General features: G+C 45.7%; 2 protein-coding genes across 3 annotated transcripts; both read left to right on the top strand.

The window, feature by feature from the left end:
* Positions 1–479: 479 nt before the first annotated feature.
* Positions 480–1,640, top strand: LOC131262677 (uncharacterized). Its single transcript, XM_058264734.1, has 4 exons — positions 480–661; positions 762–904; positions 1,114–1,255; positions 1,403–1,640. Exons 1-4 carry the CDS (start codon positions 480–482, stop codon positions 1,638–1,640), a joined length of 705 nt encoding a protein of 234 aa, XP_058120717.1.
* A 4,178-nt stretch (positions 1,641–5,818) lies between these two features.
* LOC131272610 (mucin-19) lies at positions 5,819–19,734 on the top strand. Of its 2 annotated transcripts, XM_058274422.1 has the most exons (7): positions 5,819–7,091; positions 7,336–8,023; positions 9,037–9,135; positions 9,219–9,878; positions 10,916–11,515; positions 11,594–16,385; positions 17,714–19,734. In XM_058274422.1, exons 2-7 carry the CDS (start codon positions 7,535–7,537, stop codon positions 17,770–17,772), a joined length of 6,699 nt encoding a protein of 2,232 aa, XP_058130405.1. In that variant the 5' UTR covers positions 5,819–7,091; positions 7,336–7,534; the 3' UTR covers positions 17,773–19,734. The 2 variants fall into 2 exon arrangements, with proteins under 2 accessions (XP_058130405.1, XP_058130406.1); XM_058274423.1 differs by lacking the exons at positions 5,819–7,091; positions 7,336–8,023; positions 9,037–9,135 and having other exon boundaries at positions 9,769–9,878; positions 10,937–11,515.
* The last annotated feature ends 987 nt before the right edge of the window (positions 19,735–20,721 follow it).

Raw genomic sequence — 20,721 nt, 5'->3', positions numbered from 1 at the left:
CCTAGATATGATCACCAATGATGGCTAGAAAGCTAGAGAGCTTAGCAAACTTTCTACCAAAGTATCTATATTATTTTACCCTAACGGAAAATGTATGGCATATAATTACATAAAGCGTCGTTTTGTAGTAACAAACAAAGTTCTATCTGGTTGCGGGTCACCTTTAAAAAATGTAAAAAATTTTAAAATATGAAAAAAATTACCATTTATTAATGAAAAACGAATAACTTATTTTAGAAGCCTAGCTTATAAGCTTTTTTTATAGATTAAAGTTTGACATCATTTTGATCAGCTGTGTCTATTACGGTTCAAAAGTTATTCAGGGTGGCCAACAACTAGATCCAGCCCATAACCGGAGACACTCTTCATTCTTTTTGTAGTATCCCTTATTTTCGAAATAAGTCTACCCGATTTAAACAGCATCCGGGAAACAAAACTACATATGTATGTTTGGGGACGCTACTTTTCTTATTTCTTCCATGGGTTCCCACAAAGACTCTCTGCCATCCGTTGGCGGTACCGTCGTCGAGTCTCCGGTATGCGGCCGTGCCGGTGAATTGCTGAGCAATTGTTTCAGCAACTTTACGTCTCCGGTAGCGGTGGAGGCACTGCAGCGGGTTAAAATTCCCGATTCGCTGGAGGAAATCAACCAACGCTGTATGTAGGTATTCCTTGGAGGGTTGACCATTTGTTGATTTGTTTGGATGTTTTGCTCCGGCTTTTGTTAAAGCATTGCCCTTGGCCTTCCTGTCCCATTCTAGGATTTTCACTCGTGGTATGGAATGCGTCCGGCAGTACCTGAAGGTATGCGTGAATGCGAGGCAGCGGAAAATCATCGAAAACGAAGTGTACGGCGCTCAACAGTTGTATCAGTACCTGTGCTACGATCATTCGTTTCAGATAGGTACCCGAAGGGGGAGGTTTGATGCTGGGAACGATTTCCGGTGGAGTTTGCAAACATTGTAATTCATGTAATTCAGTTTTGTAAAATCAATTAAAGCGAAGAAGGTCAATGTTTTGCGAACCGTTTTCGTTTTTAACAAATCATGACTTAAAACTTATGTTCACTGTTACATTCTGCTTTCCCCTTTGCTCCGCATCCGTGATGAACAGAGTTCCTACGCCACAAGGGCTGCTTCAATTTGATGCACCCGGAGTGGGACGTTTGCTCGAATCAGTTCATCCATATCCTGAAGGACGAAATGGCTCGCACAGGTCGACAATCGATGGACGTGCAGTACATACAATTCTGTTGGTAAGTAAGGCAGATTACATGAACAAACCGCAACGCATGCGTCCTTATTCCCGACACTCCAACTCCTCGCATCAAACTCCACTTTCGGTAGATTAGTATTTTCTGTACTTAAATTTTATTTTGTTTTTTGTTTGTCCCTACCTTCAGTGCCAGGTATTCTTACGAGAGTTGCGTTTACCGGAGTGCCCGGTTCATCTGCAAGCCGGAGTCGGCTATCTTCTTGCGCCGCATCGCCAAGCTGCTCTCCACAGATCGACACTTCCTGAACTGTGATAGGATTGAAAATGCGCTTTGTTCCGGTGCAAAACCGAGCATGATGCACCCTGTCGGCGTATCCGTCCTGTTCCTTAGCCTAACGGTTTTATTTATACTGGTCGTGTGGTGACGTGGTGGTGTAAAATCATCAAGCTGGCTCAAGTGGTGTTACGGCAGGCGTACGCCGCTCTATTCAGGAATTTATGGACTGTTAAAAGTCTACAATAATTGTATACTCTCTTGATGGTTGTTATGAAGCAGGGTTAATATTTATGAAAACATACAAATAAACTTTAATGTGTCTTCTAAAAAAAACAAAAACAATTCTGTAGTTTTGTTTCGTAATATTCTGCTAGTTCATCATGACCGTTCTTATGAAGTTATATGAGTTATACTTTAGTTTTACTAGAAAGTAATTAAAAAATAAATTGAGAATAATTTAAAAAACCTAATCAAACTATTTGGCCTAGAAATTAAATCATTTGGACGAGAAGTAAGAAAAAATCGAAGTCGTGGAAAAAGTTTATGTTATTACACGCAAACTTGTCAGGTAAGTACAAACATTTCCGTAAAATCAGTTTTACACAGTTTTTTTCCTTACAAATTGATGTTCATCGGCACACATTTGTCCTATGAATAAGCCAAAAATAACAACTGACAATGAAACTCGGTTGCAGCCTAGATATACCGGACAGAGAGAAATCGAAATGCTTTCAGGTGCACATCCGGTCGATTTGTGCTTTACATCCCTGCACGGTTGTGCGAAAGAACAAGAATCTTGGAACAGAAGTGGTCAAGCAGGCAGTTACGAAGGTGTGTAAGGGGTTTGCCACAACCACACGGTTGATGAAGTCACTTGTGATGGTCATGTTATGTACCGGAAATTGATACCGACAGCAATTTATGGCCATCTTCCTTGTCAATGAACCAAATGGAAAAAAGATTTTTCAAAGTGGCAACTATTTTTTTGTATTTTACACTTTCCTAAGTTTTCCATGTTGCTTCAACTGTTTTCTGACCTCTAAACTGTAATCTAGTGGGTTAGACCAACTTTACGTAGATTTTTATTGCAAATACAACACTTAAAATAGACAATTTATTTTTCGCATTGTACACAATGTGCCTTTTCTTGACTAACTTAAGTAAAATACAAACGGTTACAAATAAACGATTATCATGACTAGCACTTAGTTTTAGTGTTACAGGGATTTTCAGATGATATCATATAAGCAGCAGCATTATTTCTAACTGCAGCACATGATATTCCAACTGCATCAACTGCATCATTGATTAGCTCGACAAGTTCCGTTTTGATTCACTATCCTACAGATTTGCTCGATGCATCGATCGTGGTCTGCATTTAACAGTGTTTTCTCTGTATTCAACTGAATTCAATTCAATTCAACCGTATTCAACTGAATACATTTACATTTAGGCCTCACTTTAAGAAGTAGGAGTAGTATGAGGATTTATAGAGACTTTTAGCAACTGTCGTACAGGGGAAGAATCGGTCTCGGTTGGGTTTCGATCCCATGCCGCCGAAGGTAGGGGCGATTTTCGACAAGACAACATAAACAAATATTGATGTGGGCGATATTAATTCAAAGAATATAATCTTCTTCTTGGCGTAACGACCGTCTTTTGGTCAAGCCTGCCTTAAGGGCCTGTTAAGGGCTTACAAGACTTTTTTTTCCCTTTGTGTCCATGGATCGTCAGTCCCCTCGTGCAGGGGAGGTTGGCACGCGAACCCACGCCGTCGAAGTGGTGATCCCCGGCGCCCATGGGCCGATTTTCTAACCGGCGCTACCGCTCAGCTCTCGCGGACCTCCAAAAATATAATAGAAATCATTTAAATGAAATTTACATTGTTAAGATAGGAAACTGAACTTGTGAGAATATGATTGTCATAATGTTATTAAATAAAATAAATTGTTTATGCTTACTGGCTTTCTAACATTTGCTTTCTAAAACATTTTTTCAAGAACTTGATTTTATTGCAAAATAAAATGTTTGTGAAAAAATGTAGAGAGATTTGCCAACAAAACATTTTTACTAGCAAGATTTTGAAACATTTTTACTAGCAAGATTTTTTTATTTGTACAAAAGTTACTGTTTTCTCCGTCTGAAATGATCACATACGATCAACTAATGTTTCTAACATAGCACAAAACGGGTTCGGAATGGCTTGTAGAAAAATATTTGTGTGTTGATATTTCATTGCACTAGAATAATACGATTCAAAGTAAAAGATAAAGTCGGTGATTTGGTGACAATTTTGTTTGAATATTTACCTGTATGATTGCATAAACGGATCATGTTCCACATTATCGCCTTGCTCGCTCTCTGCATTTTCTAAACAGTTTTCAAAGCACGCCTTTTGTGGTTTAGAAGGTGGTTTAGTCCAGGGCGTGACAGTATACCCGTTGATACCGTCTTCATTGAAGAGTGGAAAGACATCGTAGACAATTGTGGGCTTGGGCCCACATTTGCTTTCCTTCTGCTTGTGTAGAAGTTCCTCAAAGTCGTAGCTGTTTGCTATTCGCATCGTGCACTGTGTTTCCGCCACAAATATTCGCATTAGGAGTGGCATTTCTCGATCGACATGGAATTGAGCGAACAGCATTTTATTGTTGGAATGACGATGGTTTTCTGGTAATGTTGGCAAGTCTAAGAAATCACCAAAGTTTCTGTGATACTTTCGGTTGTGCTGTTTGAATAAGTACATTTTGCAAAACCAGTACTTGCATAGGAAGCAGTTTAATCCTTGATATCCTGAATTGCTTGCCTCCATACTTTTTCGATATTTCAATTGCTTCCAAGAGTTTATAATATAAAACCGACTCTCAGCTGCTGAGCCTTATATTTTACTAATAGGGTTACTTTGATTTAATTAACCGTTTCCATCCGTTCAAGTGGACTTTTACAGCTGACAAGTGTATATTTCGCTTGAATATAAATCCGTTTAAATAATTAGCATCAACAGTGTTTTGTAGAGATGGTCACATTGACAATGGTACGACCGATCCGGAACCAGAGAGTCGTTAATAATATGTGATTACCTATGGATTTTACGTTGGTGTTTCAAAGTATAAGCGATAATGTAGATTTTGATTTTGGGCTCAGGGTTCCATGTATCACTTTAGAGCGAGGAAATGAAGGAACTAACAAGTTCATAAAGCTTTATTAGAGCTAGCACTGTAGATCGCCACCTTTCGTTGCAGGATTCATGGTTCTTGTAAAAGGAACGGTACGAATCGCGTTACTGCAAATCGGAACTAGTGTTGGGAAAATCGATTCCCGGTTGGGATTCTAATCTTTTGATCCAAATCCATTTGTAGATCCAGATTTCCGAATCCGAATCCCAATTCGTCATATCATACATGGACATTTAACTTGGCCATATGATTTGTTTAATTAATTGAATGATTTACGTAAGAATATCAGCATATCAGACATTATTCTTCTAATAAAGTTCAAATATTCTAATTAGGCAGATATTTGCTTTTCAGTAATCGAGGTTTAGCAACCTTATTCCCAGTAGAGTGCTGTCTCTGTTCCACACAATTAGTTTTCTCAAAAGCTAGAAAAGAGGGAAAGATATTTTGTAGCACAAGTTGTGTGCCTTGAGCAGACATTTCATTTGAGTGGTTACATGTACAAATCGGTTAAGCGATCATGAATTTATTAACAAATTTATTATTTCAGCAGAAAATACCAACCAAGGATTCTGTACCTACATCCCATTCAAATGTTTATTTCATAAACTAAGAATCGAGGTAGAATTTTTGTTGTATCAAGTTATTTGCCTTAAAAAGACCTTTCATTTGAGAGGTCTGTTACTGTAATTGACCCAGGCACTAAAAAGTTATTAACAAATTTGGTATTTCAGTCATTATTTCAAGCTGTGACCAAGGTTTTTCATGCTTGTTGATGCCAGTTTGGTGCGCTGCAGCTTCGTTCTAGTGATGGGTACATCGAATCTCCAAATCCGAATCCCAATCCATCAAACAGTCGCGAAAAGATATAAACTATTCAGTGCCGGTCTAGAAATCGTTTATCCTAATCTGAATCTCCATCAAGTCACAACTGATATCTCGCTTTTTCCGCAATAAAAACATGCCACATGTGAGTCTCACCATTGTTAGCAATTCTGTTGATCATAAAAATCTACTTACGTAAGGAAACGATGTTTTGAATAATGAATTCATCAGATATGATTCGAATCTTTGGAAACCGTCAGATGGGATTCAAATCTTTGGAATCCGTCTAGGGATCGAATCTTCAAGACTTCCAAATCCCGATTCGGCCAACACTAATCGGAACTCTCGCAGTAGTCGGAGAGTTAGAATCCGTGGTGTCATGTTTTTCGACTGCCTTCTTTAGCACACGAGCAGCGGCAAGCGTTTGTATAGTTCGTCCAATTTAATCGGTAAAGAAACGGGTCCAGCGTTGAAGAACTATTAATTTTATCGCAAAGACAGAACCCCGTTGCAGCAGTGCGTGTAGGTCGTCGTGGGCAGGTCAGAGAACTGCAAGCAAAAAGCAGCAGCAGGCGTTAGCTCCAAAGTGTCCAAAAGTGTAGTAGTGTGGAGTTCTGAAAGCCCTATTTTTGCAAGAGGCCATCAGCCATACGAAGTAGCAGTATTCGGTGTGCGCCGTGTGTGCCAGAGAAAAAGATATCCTAATACGGGTCGTGATCAGAGTGTCCAGTGGAATCGTGTTGCGGAAAAAATGAAAAACCCCATTCGCAATGTGACTAGCAGTGCCGTGAAGAGACACATATTCGCTTGCATCGGTGAAATGTAGGGAGCAATATTAGCGCAGTAGTGGTGACGAAAAGAAAATGAAATTGAAAGGAATGGTAGTCGGTGTGTAGTCGCTGAAAGGGCTGGCGTGCGTATAAAACGTCGAGGACGATCGTGCGAGAAGAGTGCAGTGAGTGAACGAAGATGAAAGAGCCGTGTGTGCGCAAGCGATAGATAGGTGTAGATAGAAAAAGAAAGCGCATGCGACGGGCAATATGTGCAAAGAGTGCAGCAACAGCCAGAGCAGAGAAGGAAAGAGGTAGAAGAAAACGTCTCCGAAATTCGCCGATCCGTCACGGAACCAACACACGCGGCGGAGTAGTCGACTTGGCACCACCACACAGTCGCGAGGCTGGTACGTAGCGGTCGCGACTGTCAGTGCGAGATGAACATCGCCAGCGGCAGTGGTGGTAGGAGACCGCGGTGCGGGCAAACGAGACGGCAGATATGGCGATGGTGATATTCGGTCGGCGATAGATTGGCCACATTGAAAGAAGAGCAGTAATTTTCTTGCGGCCGCACGGCTGCAAAACACACCACACCGAAAAGTAGTGCTAAAGTGATTTTTAAGCAACGAAAGAGCCACAACGGCAACGTGCTGTGCATTCAGTGGAAAAACTACACAAAAAATCGTCTGATCAATAGGCGAACATATATGTACATTATAATATACACCATATATACATATATAATCATATATCATTGTGCCAAGAGCAGGAATTAGTGCAGAGCGTGTGTGTTGCATTGCAAAGAATCTCTGGGCTTCAAAAAACAAAGTGAGCTGTGGAAGAGGTTTGTTGAATGTAATTTCACTGTCCTAGAGAATGGATGTATGCAATCCAGCCTCCGGGGTTTATTGAGAATTTTAAATTCTTATCTAAAGTTTTTTTTTTGTTAACCCGACTATGAAAAGATCTTTTGTTAACCTTTGTCTGTGTTTTTTTTGTATCTTTGCTTGTGCCTCGCGTGGACTTGCGTTTGGTGTGCATATTTTGGTCCATTCGTCCTGAACCTGCTTAGAACGTGTTCCCCAGCCCGGTCGTGTTGCGGGAAGCTTCTTGTCCTGGAAACATAACCATCATTACCTGCAGGAAGTGTTTCCATCGGCAGTAGCGACAACGTAGGGAAAAAGTTTCACCGGTGAACCGAGCGATTCCCTTTGCTTGGGGCGGAAGAAACTTCCGCCGCCGGTCGGTTGTGGAATCGTCCGTTTTCGCCGATGGCTCCGTCGCCAGAACTTGGACAGCCCAAGGCGCCAGATAAAGCTGGCGACGAGCAGCAGAAGATCACATCGGGATCCGGCGACACAACCGATCGTACGGCAGGAACCACCGGCAACGACACACGCGATCGACCCGTACCAGCCTCCTCCGGGCTGACTAGTTCCACTCCCGGGGCAAGTACTACAATCAACAGTCACGGGGATTGCGGCAAGTCGGGATCGACCCCTGGAATGATTGCAATACCTCCCGTGATCAGCACGATGGCAATGTCAGCGGCCACCACAACGACCACCACCACGCCGGCAACGGCCGTCAAAGTGTCTTCTTCTTTGACGACAACATCTACGGCAGCGGCGGCAGCCACCACCAGCGGCGGTCATGGCAAAAACGTTGAAAGCGGCAAGGGTTCGTCATCGTCCGCTTCGGCAGCCGGTGGCAGCAACAACAATAAAGATACCCACTTCCAATCGTCTGCACAGGAACCGGTACGTACCACGGAATGGTGGGGGAGAGGGCGGCTCCGTCTGGCTACGTACATAATCGAAAGATTGGTAAAGCAATGCATGTGGCTGGTTCCTTACCAAACGGACATATCGCCGAGTTGCCATTATTCGTGAATTGCTACCTCCTGTGCCAAGCCGAAGAATATTAGCATTGTTATTTTGTTGGCATGAAACGGCAGAATTTCGGCCATTTTTGTTTTTTGACGTTTGCTCGTTTGAGCTGTCATACCGAGTAGCGATGGTCTTCGCGGATTCAATGTGCAATGCTGCAGCAAATGTGTTTGATACTGCTTCTGCTGTTGCTCTTTCGCTTTCCGATGCTTTTTTGGATGCAACTCCGTGTCCTTTTTCTTGGCACCTGCGTTCAACTGCATCAAGGGAAAAGGGACGGACGTCCAACGGCACCGTTGCCATCTCTCTTTTCTCTGTAAATGTCAAAACTCCCTTTCAGCAACGCTATCTTTATGCAGCGAATTGCGAACGTAATGATATCATGCACCTGGTTTGTTTACACCTTATCATTTGTATATTTTGGCGAAAAACAAATAAATTCATTTTGTCATGAGTCAAACCAGCAAACCATCGGTAGCAAACGCAAATTCCGGTTGGTTGTGGGTGATGGATTCAATGAACGACAGGAACGTCATCGCTCACGAATGCGTGTGTATGGCCGCGAGGCTGATTGTATTTGTGTGGCCGTGCAGCTCTCTGTTGATTTGTACATGTACGGCTGAATGCAATTTGTATTATTTTGGCGAATCGAGGATACAAGAATAGAGGAGTCGTTTCACACGTGCGACTGGAGAGTATGGAAAATTCAATCAGAAAGCAACATTGAACATTCAAGTTAAGATAAATAGTTTTTTGGTGTACGGTCTTATTCGGAATAACATAACCGACAAAATTCTTATTTTAGACAGTTATTTCCAAATAAAACTTAATTTAATGACACAATAGTGGGGATAAAATAAATTGTATTTTACCTTGTATTCCAGCTTGCCACAATGAACGAGGATGCCCTAAAAGCTTTGCTGGATGAAGCGATTACTTACAAGTGCCCAAAAGATCGCGAGCACAAGAGTGCTACGTTCAATGTAAGTACAAAGAGTTCCCTCTTCATCGGACACCAGGAGCCATGTCAACAATCTAACCATTTCCGTTACCCCCATCCGTATAGGAACTGCTGAGCAAAACGGAACGCGAAGATCAAGAGCAGAACTTTTCCTTCGCCAGCCGACCAGTGCTCAGCAAGCGAGCATCCGCTCGACCGACGCAGGGCGGTTCCCTGCAGGACATCACGGAAGCGACGAAGCAAGAATATGGCTACACCGAGTACTGCTCTGGCTCGAGCCTCACCAACAAGCGACACGGGGGCGGTGGTCACGGTGGCGCACGCACGAAGCGCCAGGTTTCGTCCGTTTCCTCGAGGCAGCGCGAGGGCGGTAGTCTGCCAAGCAACGTGAACGAAACGACGACACCATCCTACATCAGTGAGCAGCCGTTCCTGAATGAGGTTCGACGCCCGCTCAAGTCGACCTCCGTGAAACTTTCTTCCGCCAAAACCAACGACTACGGGGCCCTGCTCCAGTCCGCTCCGCTCAATGCAATTGCCGGGAACGATTGGAGCAGGGGTGATGAATCTCATCTGGCAAAGGGGGGTGGTGGCAGCAGCGTTGACTCTGGCACGGGCTCGCTGGGGGTCGGTTCGCATTCGGTGACTGGTGGCTCCGGCGGCTCCGGTTCCGGTGCAGTAGGCCATACCGTCATTAATATGGGAGAACTTGATTCGGACGAACCGTCGGTGCTCTCGGGACATGCAAGCAACGCTTTACAGCAGGTAAGTGTGATGAACAAAGGTAAAGCCGGCCTATGAGGACAGCACGATACGTTAAACAGTGGACAACATGAATTGTAGTACGAATCTCCTATTCTGGCGTATAGCAAAATTAGAACCACAACTCTTCCATGGAAATAGTTAGAATGATGCTCATACTAAAAAGCGGCACTCATGTTCGATAATTAAAATTTAAAATGTCTGCTTAAAAAAACAGATTTTCTATGTTATCAGTGGAATTTAGGCATCATACTCAAAGTATAAAAATGACACGTAACAAAAAATGTAGAAAAAATGAAATATATTAGAAGCATACCATCCGTGGTGGTGATCTCTTTCGTCGCAATGGTTGATATTGTCCTTTATTACCTTTTCATTGTTTTTTTCCCCAATTCATAAAAGAGGGCTTAAGCTTAGGCAGATTTTCATTTGAACGCCATTCGAATAAGAAGTCACCTGTTAGGTTTTGACATTTCTTCTCTTGGATTTCTCTGAACATTCTGATGAGTTATAATCCGATGTAGACCCTCTGAATAATGTGGAGATAAAATGGTTTAACGTAAATTAGTATTTTTTGTTGAATAATTATTTGTTCTAAAACTGCTAGGAAACAACTTTGAATAAATTTTGCTATTCTGTAGAATATTCTGGGTACTATGAAGCACGTAAATAACAGAAAATCAAACAAATCCTTCAAGGAGGTTTGATAGAAAACGTTCGTTGTACAAATGAGGATACTCTTTCGTCCCTTACGGCGGATCACAAAATTAGGGAACAGTATAGTTGCAAGTATGTTTTTTTTTAATTCTCTCACTAGAAAATTCGCAATCTTTTGTGCGTGAACGCTCTTTAAGTTTTTTTTTAAATTGTACATTAACGTTCCCTACGATTTAAATGAAACACAAATTGAAATTAGCATGGATAGTCCTCCACCGGAACGCATTCTGTCTGTCCCCATCTGGGTCGTCGTACCGTGTTGTGCTTGGCGTTTGTTTTATGCGTTAAATCCACACCCACACCCATCTGGTTAATGTATACAGTTGTGCATGTTTGTGTCCCAGAGTAACAACTACGAGACCAACGTTGACGACATCGAACTAATGGCGATGGGCAGCAGTGCGGCCACCAACAGCGGCAGCGGCAGTACCGGTGGTGCCTCCGGTGTGGTGTCAGGAAGCATCGGTGCTACATCCGGCGGTTCGTCCACGACGACCGTAACGTACGGTGGTGGGATCGATGCGTTTGGCAATAGTGCTGGTGGTAGCAGCAGCAACTCCAGCAGTAGCAGTAGTACCGGCGGCTCTGGCTCCGGAATGGCAGTGGGGGGCTCGGTTAGTGGCTCCGGTTCCTTGCCATTGTCAAAGAAAGCATTCTCCTACCCTAAGCAGCAGTACACGACACAGGCCAGCCTGGAGATAGGTCAGGCTTGCAACGTGACCCGACCGGCATCAGTGCACCATGTGGACAAGACGGTGTCGCTACCGATGCTGGAAACGGTACAGCTCGGCTCGACCTATCCGGCGGTAAAGTGCATGATCGACAGCAGTAAGGTAGACCAGTCCACGATCAAGTCAGTGCTCTCGTCGAACAACCAGTTCATATCGACGACGCGAAGTAGCCTTACTTACCCCACGATACAGGTACACTGGAATGGAAAGGTCTAAGTGTAGGGATTGAGCAACTAATCAATTTTGTTTTACCGACTTTTTAAATTGCAGCAAAAGTTTGATGAAAATGCCAACTCCGTCTCGCAGTTCGGAGGCAGCAGCGGGGGAGGCATAACCGCGTCGTCTGGCGGCAGCAGCCAACTGGGAGGAGGCACTGGTGGCACTGGCAGTGGGTCAGGATCTGGACTTGGAGCAGGAGGCAACAAAAAGCCCCGTAAACCGAAATCCGACCGCAATACGGTGGTGGTGGTACCGGAAAACATTGCCGGCTACCGAGGGCAGTTCGAAATCGAGGCCCTGGTGTCCTACATCGAAAACGACGACAGCGACAAGCCACAGAAGCAATCATCGCAGCAACAACAGCAGCAACAGCAGCAGCAGCAATCGGCTGCCAGTTCCGGATCGAGCATGAAAGTAACACGTGTGCAAAGTGGCGGATGTTATACGACGGTTGGTGGTAGCACTACGGCCGGAATCGGTGCAGCTGGCGCTATTGTCTCCGGCTCGATGGTCGATGGTGGTGGCAAGGAGGAGGAACGGGGCAAGCGCAAGAACGAGAAAAAACGAGAACGCGCGGCTGCGGCCAAAATGAAGAAAAGTAACTCGCTCGAGGAGCTGAGCAGTTGCAGCAGAAAGAAGGTGGAGGAAGAAAACACTCGACAAAATCACGTGGAGAAAGCGCGGGCCCAGGAGACGGACCCGGCCGTTACGCTGCGTAGCAGTAAATCAAAGAAAACCCAATCCGGAGCGCATGCGAGCACCGCCGGCAGTGGTTCGACGGCGACCTCATCGTCTAACCTCACGACCACCAAGGGAGGAGATAGTGGCAAACGGTCCGAGCGGCGGTCTTGGGGCACGGAGGAACTTACTTTCCTCGGCAACGATATGGGTTCCACGATGCCCATCGAAGCCGTAGAGGCACTCGTATCGTCCTCGTCCGCCACGACCGGTGGTGGTGGTGGAGGCAAAGGTAGGAAGGACAAAAAGGAGCAAAACGTGGGCGGCCCGGTGGCCGGTGGTGGTAAAAATGCTTCCTCTACGGCGTCTTTAGGGGACATGGGAACGACACAGCCATCGTCGTCATCGTTGAAGAAGCGTGACTCGCTGCGGATGTCGGTGGAATCACTTTCCGCGGTTGGTGGAAGCGGAACTGGTGCGGGTGGTGGAGGCGAGGCCTCTGACTTTCACGTAGTTACTAAGAAGAAGAAGACCAAAAAGAAGGTTCAACATCTTGGTCAGGACGAAGGCAACACGACGGCCGGTCCGAACAGTATCGGACAGAACCGACGCTATACGGCCGGTGCTGGAGGTGGAAGCAATTATGGCCGCAATACTAACAACAGTAACAATAGTGGCAGTGGCGGTGCACCAGCCGGTGGTGGTGGTGGTCGTTATCAAGCCAGCAATCATTTCACGGCCGATCGTGAGGTTTACATGAACAACGATGTGTCGCGGCGAAAATCGACCTCGTCCGTTCCACCGTCGGAGAAGTCAGACTCCAGTGATGCCGATTCGGTTCACTCGCTGCCAATCGAGACCAACGCTGCCCGCAAGCAGCAGCAGAAGCAACAGGCCAAGAAGCAGACGCCCCCGGCGGCGGGCCATCATCATCAGCATCAACAGACTAGTCAACAACAGCGACAAAGCGGCGGCGCGTCCCAGTCTTACGCGGAGATCGCACGCATACCGAACGCACCAATGGCCGAGAAGAACGGTGGGGGTGCCAACAGCAATGGGACAGCGTCAACAATTACCGGCGGAGGCGACGGAGGTTCACTCGACGGTTTCCTCGCACACTCGAATGCCACCGGTGGCAATAGCAATACCGCCAACCTGCTGCAAGATCTCAACTCATCGGTAGCCTTCCCACAACTAGTCGAATCGCACCATCATCACACGCAACAGGGGGCGGCACCACTATTGTCAGCAACGGTCGCCGCAGCGGGCTCATTGTCTTCGATGCCGACGGGGTCGGTATCGTGCTCGTTGGGCCAAGCGCATCCATCTCAGGTGTCGTCTACATCAGGCGGTGTCGGTGGAAATGTATATAGTGGCGCCGTTAGCAGCACCAACAGTACTGGCAGCAATAGCGTAGGCAATAGTCAAAGTACGGTAGGAACTCGGGCGACATACTCGCAAAGTTTGCTTACGGCTGTGAACAATGTCGCCGACGAGAAGAATAATCCATCGCTACAGCAGCACCATGGAACAGGATCAACGTCGACGACGACAACGTCCTCCTCCACAGAGTCGCGCGATACGTCCACTGGACCGCCGAACGGTATCCTGCCTCCTGGCGGTGGTAAAGCTGGTGCCGAGATGGAAAAGTCGTTTCACAAGTCCAAGAGTGTCGACAACCCCGATCTGTACTACTCCAACGAGCACTATCCAGCGCTTGAAAAAACGGTCAAAGGACACCATCATCATCAGCGTTTGAATAATAACAATTCCGATGGAGCTGCAGGTGCTTCCGCGTCGGTTGGAAGTAAAAGTGTTTCATCGAAGGGGGCGCCGGGCCCGCCGTCGATGGTTGCTGGGTCTATCGTCAGTGCCAGCACAATGGCGAATTCTTCAGCACAAGGAAGTAGTAGTGCCGTAAGCGTCGGCCACAGCACTACCAGCGCGCCTTCGACTACGGGTTCTTCTACATCCAGTGGCTCCAATGTTGTTAGCTCGAAGAAAGCCAAATTGAAAAAGGATTCTTCGGTATCGTCAACGGCGCAGGTAGTAGACGCGTCTGGAGACTACGACCCGATGATCCATAACAGTGCCGCCGTCCTTATCGACACCGATACGCAGACCACCACCAACATGCTACCATTCGACACTCGTAGCCCCATGAATGGTGGAGCTGGGGCGCTCGGTGCGAGCACGATTCACTTCCTGCAGACTTCTCCCCAGGCTTTGCAAAACGTGACGACGACGAGTGCGGCCGGTGGTGGTAGTAAGCGCCACAAGAAGGATAAGCAGTCCGCTGCGGCAGCGGCTGGTAAGGCAGCATCGACAGCAGCCAAGGGACAGCAGCAACAGCAACAACAGCAGCAACAGCAGCAACAGCAGCAGCAACATCAACACCACACGCATCGACCAGCGGTTATAATTCTGAACGATAACGAGCCAAAATCGAATGAATTTACGTTCGGGTTCGACATTGACCAAGAGCTGCTCTTCGGAGATTTTAGCGAAGAAGATCGTAGCCTGCTTGATGGACGTTGCACCATTGGTGGGTGTACCGAGCATCAGAATCCGAAGCCAGCAGGATCGAAGCAGACGTCGCAACAGCGTTCTCGAAATACCAACAGTGCTGGTAGTGGTGGAGCAGAAGTGGCTGCCGTTGCTTCTGCTTCCGAGAAGAAAAGCACGGCGATGCCTGTGGAACAGCACGAATCTTCGCCATCAGTAGTAGATACGCGCAACATCGGTAAAGCATCGTCATCGTCCGCTTCGTCGTCGGTTTCTTCCTCGTCAGTATCGCTATCATCGGCTGGCGTCGCTGCCACGACCCACAGTTACCAACAGCAGCAGCAGCAACATCAGCTTGTGCAGCAACAGCAGCCCGTGGCAACGGCTATCGTCATGGCTACCGCGATCCCTGCAGCAGATGTCCAGCAGCAGTCAGACGATTCGACGACGGGAACAACGAGCGCGGTTCAAACTACAACGATCCCACCAGATGCGACCACCGTTACCTTGAACTTCCAGCAGCCTCCACCGGCCGTTGCCCTTCTACACCCGATATATACGCAGCCACCACCATCTCTACCACCACCACCAACACCGCATCATCTCTTGGCTTCTCCGCCGCATCCACAGCAAGCTCCTCCGGCCCCGGCTACAAATCGGCCACCACGTCACCACAACCCGTACCCGATGCCACCACCGACCGTGCTGGCAGCACCCGCCACCGCTGTCGTCCCCGTGACCGCTACGGCCGTACCAATCCCGACCGATCCCAACGGTAATCCAGCGGCAGCCGCCGCCGTGGTTGCCGTACCGACGCCACATCTCATTACGGTTCCACCACCAAATCTGCCCCGAATAGCGACCATCGTTCCATCCTACGGAGTGCTGATGCCTCCCGGTGCCGCCCCCGCTGGTCCCTTGCCGGCAACGGTCGGCGTTGCACCAGTTACCCCTGCGGCGGCCGTTGCACCCTTGGTAGTCCCGGTGGCCATCCAGCAACCACCCGCTGTTGTGGCTACAATGGTCGGAAAGGGAACCATGGCCGGTAGCGATGCAATTAACAACAATAATAACACTGTAACAACAAACCATCATCATCATCATAGTCATCATCAGCATCAGCAGCCACGCCAGTCATCACCTGCCACATCCGTCGTTACCCCGGCAACCAATATTAATAGTATTGCTCAAAGCTACCAACAGCAGCAACTACAGCTGCAACAACAACAACAACAACAAATGCAACAGCAACAGCAACAACAGCAACAACAGCAACAACAGCAACAGCAGCAACAGCAGCAACAGCAGCAACAGCAGCAACAGCAGCAACAGCAGCAACAGCAGCAACAGCAACAACAGCAACAGCAGCAACAGCAGCAGCAAATGTCAGCAACTGCCAGTCAAGTCGCGACGGTTGATACTGCTGCGCAGACACACCCGCAAACAGTTGGTAATTTGCAGCAGCATAAGCAACACCCCCCATCGTCGTCATCGTCTACGTCATCGTCCACTACCACCGATGCTATCGTACAGCAGACGTCACATCCGATCGCTCCCGTCCGAGAGAAGATGAAGGAGTTCAACCTTCGGTTCATCGCACCGGAAAAGGTTCACACAACGGAGTACAATCACGATAAGATTGTGTTTTTCGTAGGAACAGGTAAGAACCGGTTATTACTATCTATCTATAAGAAAGCTATCGGATACGTTTTGCGTTACCGATAGATATAGCATACAAACTTTTCGAGTGGTCCACATGTTGATCGATATTGTTAAACGCTAAATGTTGTTGACTTCATTTTTGATAATATGATGAAGGGATAATCACAATGCCACAATAACTAAACCACTGAGGCACCAAAATTGTTGTTTTTCACCAATAGTACTGATTTTATTGATTATTTCTGTTCCATTGGATTCATCTATGTACCAAACGTATCACTTAAGCAGTTATCAAAAGGATTCTTGAATTCAATTTGATGACGACTGTCGTTCATGTGATTTTTTTTGGAGTAGCTAACTTAGTTACCCTTCTTCGTTCGAACGTGTGATTCCTTAAAAGTAACAGAGTAAAGTCCAGTGAGTCCTTTATGGGGGTAGCAATGACCGAACAAGGGTTTTCTTACCATTCTTGACCAACACCTTGGCAGCCGCCAATATCACATCGATTGACAGTCTCGACCGCATTCTACGGTGGGATTAATTAAATCTTCGCGCGAATGGTGAATCGTGTGGCCATCAACGCATCTCTAGCTGTCATGAACGACAAATTTTAAGTTCTCGTCAAAAAGAAATACTTATTCTAAAATTGTGCAAATATCTAGTTTTGCATTAAAGGAACGCCAAACGAAGTGAATCGGAAGTGTAATCGTGATGTACGCTATACTCGATCTGTCAAACATAATTTTGGCTTTCACACCTTATAATCACATGCGTAATCTTTGTGTTAGGTTGGAAACAATTGATCAAAAGTGTAAACAAACGGTGCTGTAGTTCGTTGGATCGCACTGTTATCGAATGTTTATTGAAATTCTGTGGTTATTTAGCATAATTTTTGTATTTTCAATCGTAAACAACAACATAATAGCCGTTGTGCATTTCATACGTTGTGCGTTCGAAACGTTGTGCATTTCATAAGAGTAGTTCGCAATATTTTACGATCTGTTAATCATCAGAGCGTGTCCTGCTGATCATTACCACATTTTTACGAACAGCTTTAGCGCAGTGGAGGCTCCCAGGTCAGTGAAGGCTGCTTAGAGCCCCGATTATTTCGTAAAACAATGATTATTTAATGTTTGACAAAGCATTTAGGATATGATATCTCTGATTTCGATACCAGCTCATTCTGGCATCACCGGCAACGAGAAAGCGGATGGGTTGACCAAACGGGGGGCCTTATTTGTTTTTTGATAGGTTAATGAGTGTATTTCAATATAAAAATATAGAACAAACATAACAATCACATCTAACCCGTTTTTTTTCTTTTAGCCTGGGAAGATGCCATTTGCGGCAACAACGGTACTGTCAAATACTACGAAGACAAATAAGAGGGAAGGTTCGTCCAATGTGTGCAGTATCAAAGAGGGACGTGGTACACGCGATTTTGGTATGGAGCCCCCAGCCAGCAAGGCGCGCAGTATAAGTTAGTCGTATCGATGTTTCAATCGATGACACTCAGTCAGTTAGTGTTTTAAAAGAGAAAAAAAAAATAGGAGATCAAACTGTAATGCGCTTACTGTCAAGTATATAGGTCAAACAAATGAAAGCCAATACGCGTAACACTAAGCCGAAAGTCGGAACGTGTAATGCATAGCATTCGCGCTAAGGAAGATGAGACCATCCAGTGAAGCAGAAATTAGCACCGGGAAGAGCAAAAAAGCGAACTGCTACTTGGTGTAAGGGAGTATCAAACACACAGGGTCAGAAAAGGCGGCCACTAAAGAGTGCGTCGTGTATGAGAGAGTGAGGGTGTTTTCTAGGGCAGATTGCTGTATCTATTTAGGAGTATGTTTAAAACAAAACTAAACACTAGAACCAGTATGCATCTTCGATTTGGCCGTGTTCAGCTGCCCAGCAACGTTATCATCAAAGTCACAGTGCGCCACGATTGGTGGCCGTAATTATGTTTACATAATTTAAAATATGTTAGGTTATTTCGTAAAAAATCCCCTTCCTTCTCCCCCATTCGTTTCTATTGGTTCCTTATTATCAATCGCTTTCTACGAGCTTCCAGTTGATGCTTGATGGGCAGTCTTTATTAGCAAACATAAACACACAAGCACACAAAACAAACTAATGAAAAACATATCCTGTGAAATGCTTCAATCCTCGTTCACGTACATTGTGAACGTTCGTTTGTGTGAGGATCATTTGAATGGTTAGCGGAAGTATCGATTTATTTGTGTGTGTGTGTGTGTGTATGCATTATTTGCGCTTGTGGAACGTTGCTTGTTCCAGCATGCACCATAACCATAACTTGTGTTTCGTTCCGATATCACCTTGGGAGATATAGCAAACCAAAACAAAGAACAACACCATTCATTTATCGTGCCCCCCTCCCCCCCCACTCTGGTCGAAGTACTAAGTAAACGCAGAAGAAGTTTGTTTTCATTTCATCTGAAACCAAAACGTTAGCCGATCTTCTGTACATACTTCGGTACGGAGCGTCTACACAAGGAGTTTTCTGGCTGGCACGAGTGAGGAATGTCTCCATAGACTTCACTTAGCCTGCCCATTTAGTAATCTGGTGTGCTCGTTTTAATCCACGAGGTCCGATCCTAGTTCCCTATGATCTGCTCTGTTTCGTTCGTAAGATGGATAAAAAAAAAAAGCTATTTTGCAACGTCTCTGTTGGCCGCCTGGAGTGCAGTTTATACGCAGCCTAGAAGATAGCAGGATGCAGGAAAAAATAGAATGAACAGCAACAAAAAAAACTAATGAACTTATCCTGCCTTTGCGGCGGTATTCGTTGTTGAATGTGAGACAAAAAAGGCCGACTAGATGGATTCGATAGAGCTAGCTAGTGAGGCGAATTGCAACACAAGAATCGTTACGTCTTGCAAATAGTCTAAGTTGGCCGGAATGCCAAAAAAAAAAAAATCAAGCAGAACAAGTAAAGAAAAATGCGAAAAAGCTAATCAAACCAATGCTGTTGATCCTCAATAAGTCGGCGGGCAGATCAAACGATGTGGAAAGCTCTAAAAGATCAACAGCTGAGTCAAAAAAGAGTAGATTAAGCAAAACAGTAAAAAAGAAAAGTGAGTATGCCTGAAGGAGTGGAGTGTAAAAGGGATTCGAGTGAATGTTATGTTACGCTGCGGTCGAGAATAAGAGAATGAACGGGGGCGTGTAAAGCCGGGTTGAAAGGGGTACAAGAACGACTGTGAAATCGTACGATTGAGGTTGTGAGAAAGAGGATGGATGTATGAGAAAAAAAAACAGAAAAAAACCTGACGAGCGCGCTTTGAAGCCAAACGGGAATATGTCCCAATTGGCCGGTAGTAGTTCTTCGACGAGCATGAGCAATAAGATTTAGTACTCCCTCCGGAATACGAGCGGAGGGATCATCGTATACATCTTCTAGTGACTCGGGTGTACTGGCGACGCGTGTGTAGTGTGTGCGTGTGCGTGAATGTGCGTGTATAAAATAGTGCGAATAAATTATTGCTTAAAAAAACTTAAAAAAGAGTAAAAAGAATGGTAATATAACAACCAATGTGATTTTAGTGACTAATCGATGTAGAAAGGAAGCAACAGAGTGTGGTTTATTTAAACTGTAGATGTGGAAGAAGACAAACCCGATAAGTAGGCCAACTATGCAAAATCAGTAAACCACACCGCCACGTATGGGCAGCTAGTCGAGATGGTGGTCCGTTTTCGAGGGTGGGTGTGGGATCCCTTGAGAGATATCCCCGCCGTGTTTGGTTACCTTTCGCCATACGTCGTCATGGTGGATCCCCGGTGGAGGTTTTCTGGAAATATTCGCCGGTATGTGTTGCTTTCGTGTGGGTAGAAAGAAAAGGAATTCAAATATCTGGTGGGCTGCTATATTGTGGGTGGCTGGCGATGGATACGATCGTGTAAAATAGCGGGGAGCTTATGCAATTCTACCTGGTCTAAGGGCATCGGTAGGAAGTGCAGCTTGTTCAGCGCTTTGGTGCATGTGCCGATGGGAAATTTACAACGGTGATGTGCAACACTTTTTTTCTGCTAAAGAAAGCAGGAGTAAGGGCATGTGCCGGTGTCTCTTCGATACCGTCAATGTTGCGATCGAACGTATAGACTGTTGATAAGTGGACATGAAATGGCGGTGGCAGAGGAGGGCAAGGGAGAGAATACAAAAGTGAACGATGTTTTGTGTTGTCACAGGAAAGAAGGGGTGTGTCTCTGTTCGAGCAAGAATCTGCCCGGAGTGAAAATCAATCCCAGAACTGCTGCAACCCCGGGACACTGTATCAAAGCTACTGACTAGAGTTGTGTAAATCGGATTCAGATTC

This window comes from Anopheles coustani, chromosome 3, assembly GCF_943734705.1.
Source record: "Anopheles coustani chromosome 3, idAnoCousDA_361_x.2, whole genome shotgun sequence".
Classification (NCBI taxonomy): domain Eukaryota; kingdom Metazoa; phylum Arthropoda; class Insecta; order Diptera; family Culicidae; genus Anopheles; species Anopheles coustani.
The sequence above is the reverse complement of the archived record's forward strand: the minus strand, read 5'-3'. Positions and strand labels throughout refer to the sequence as shown.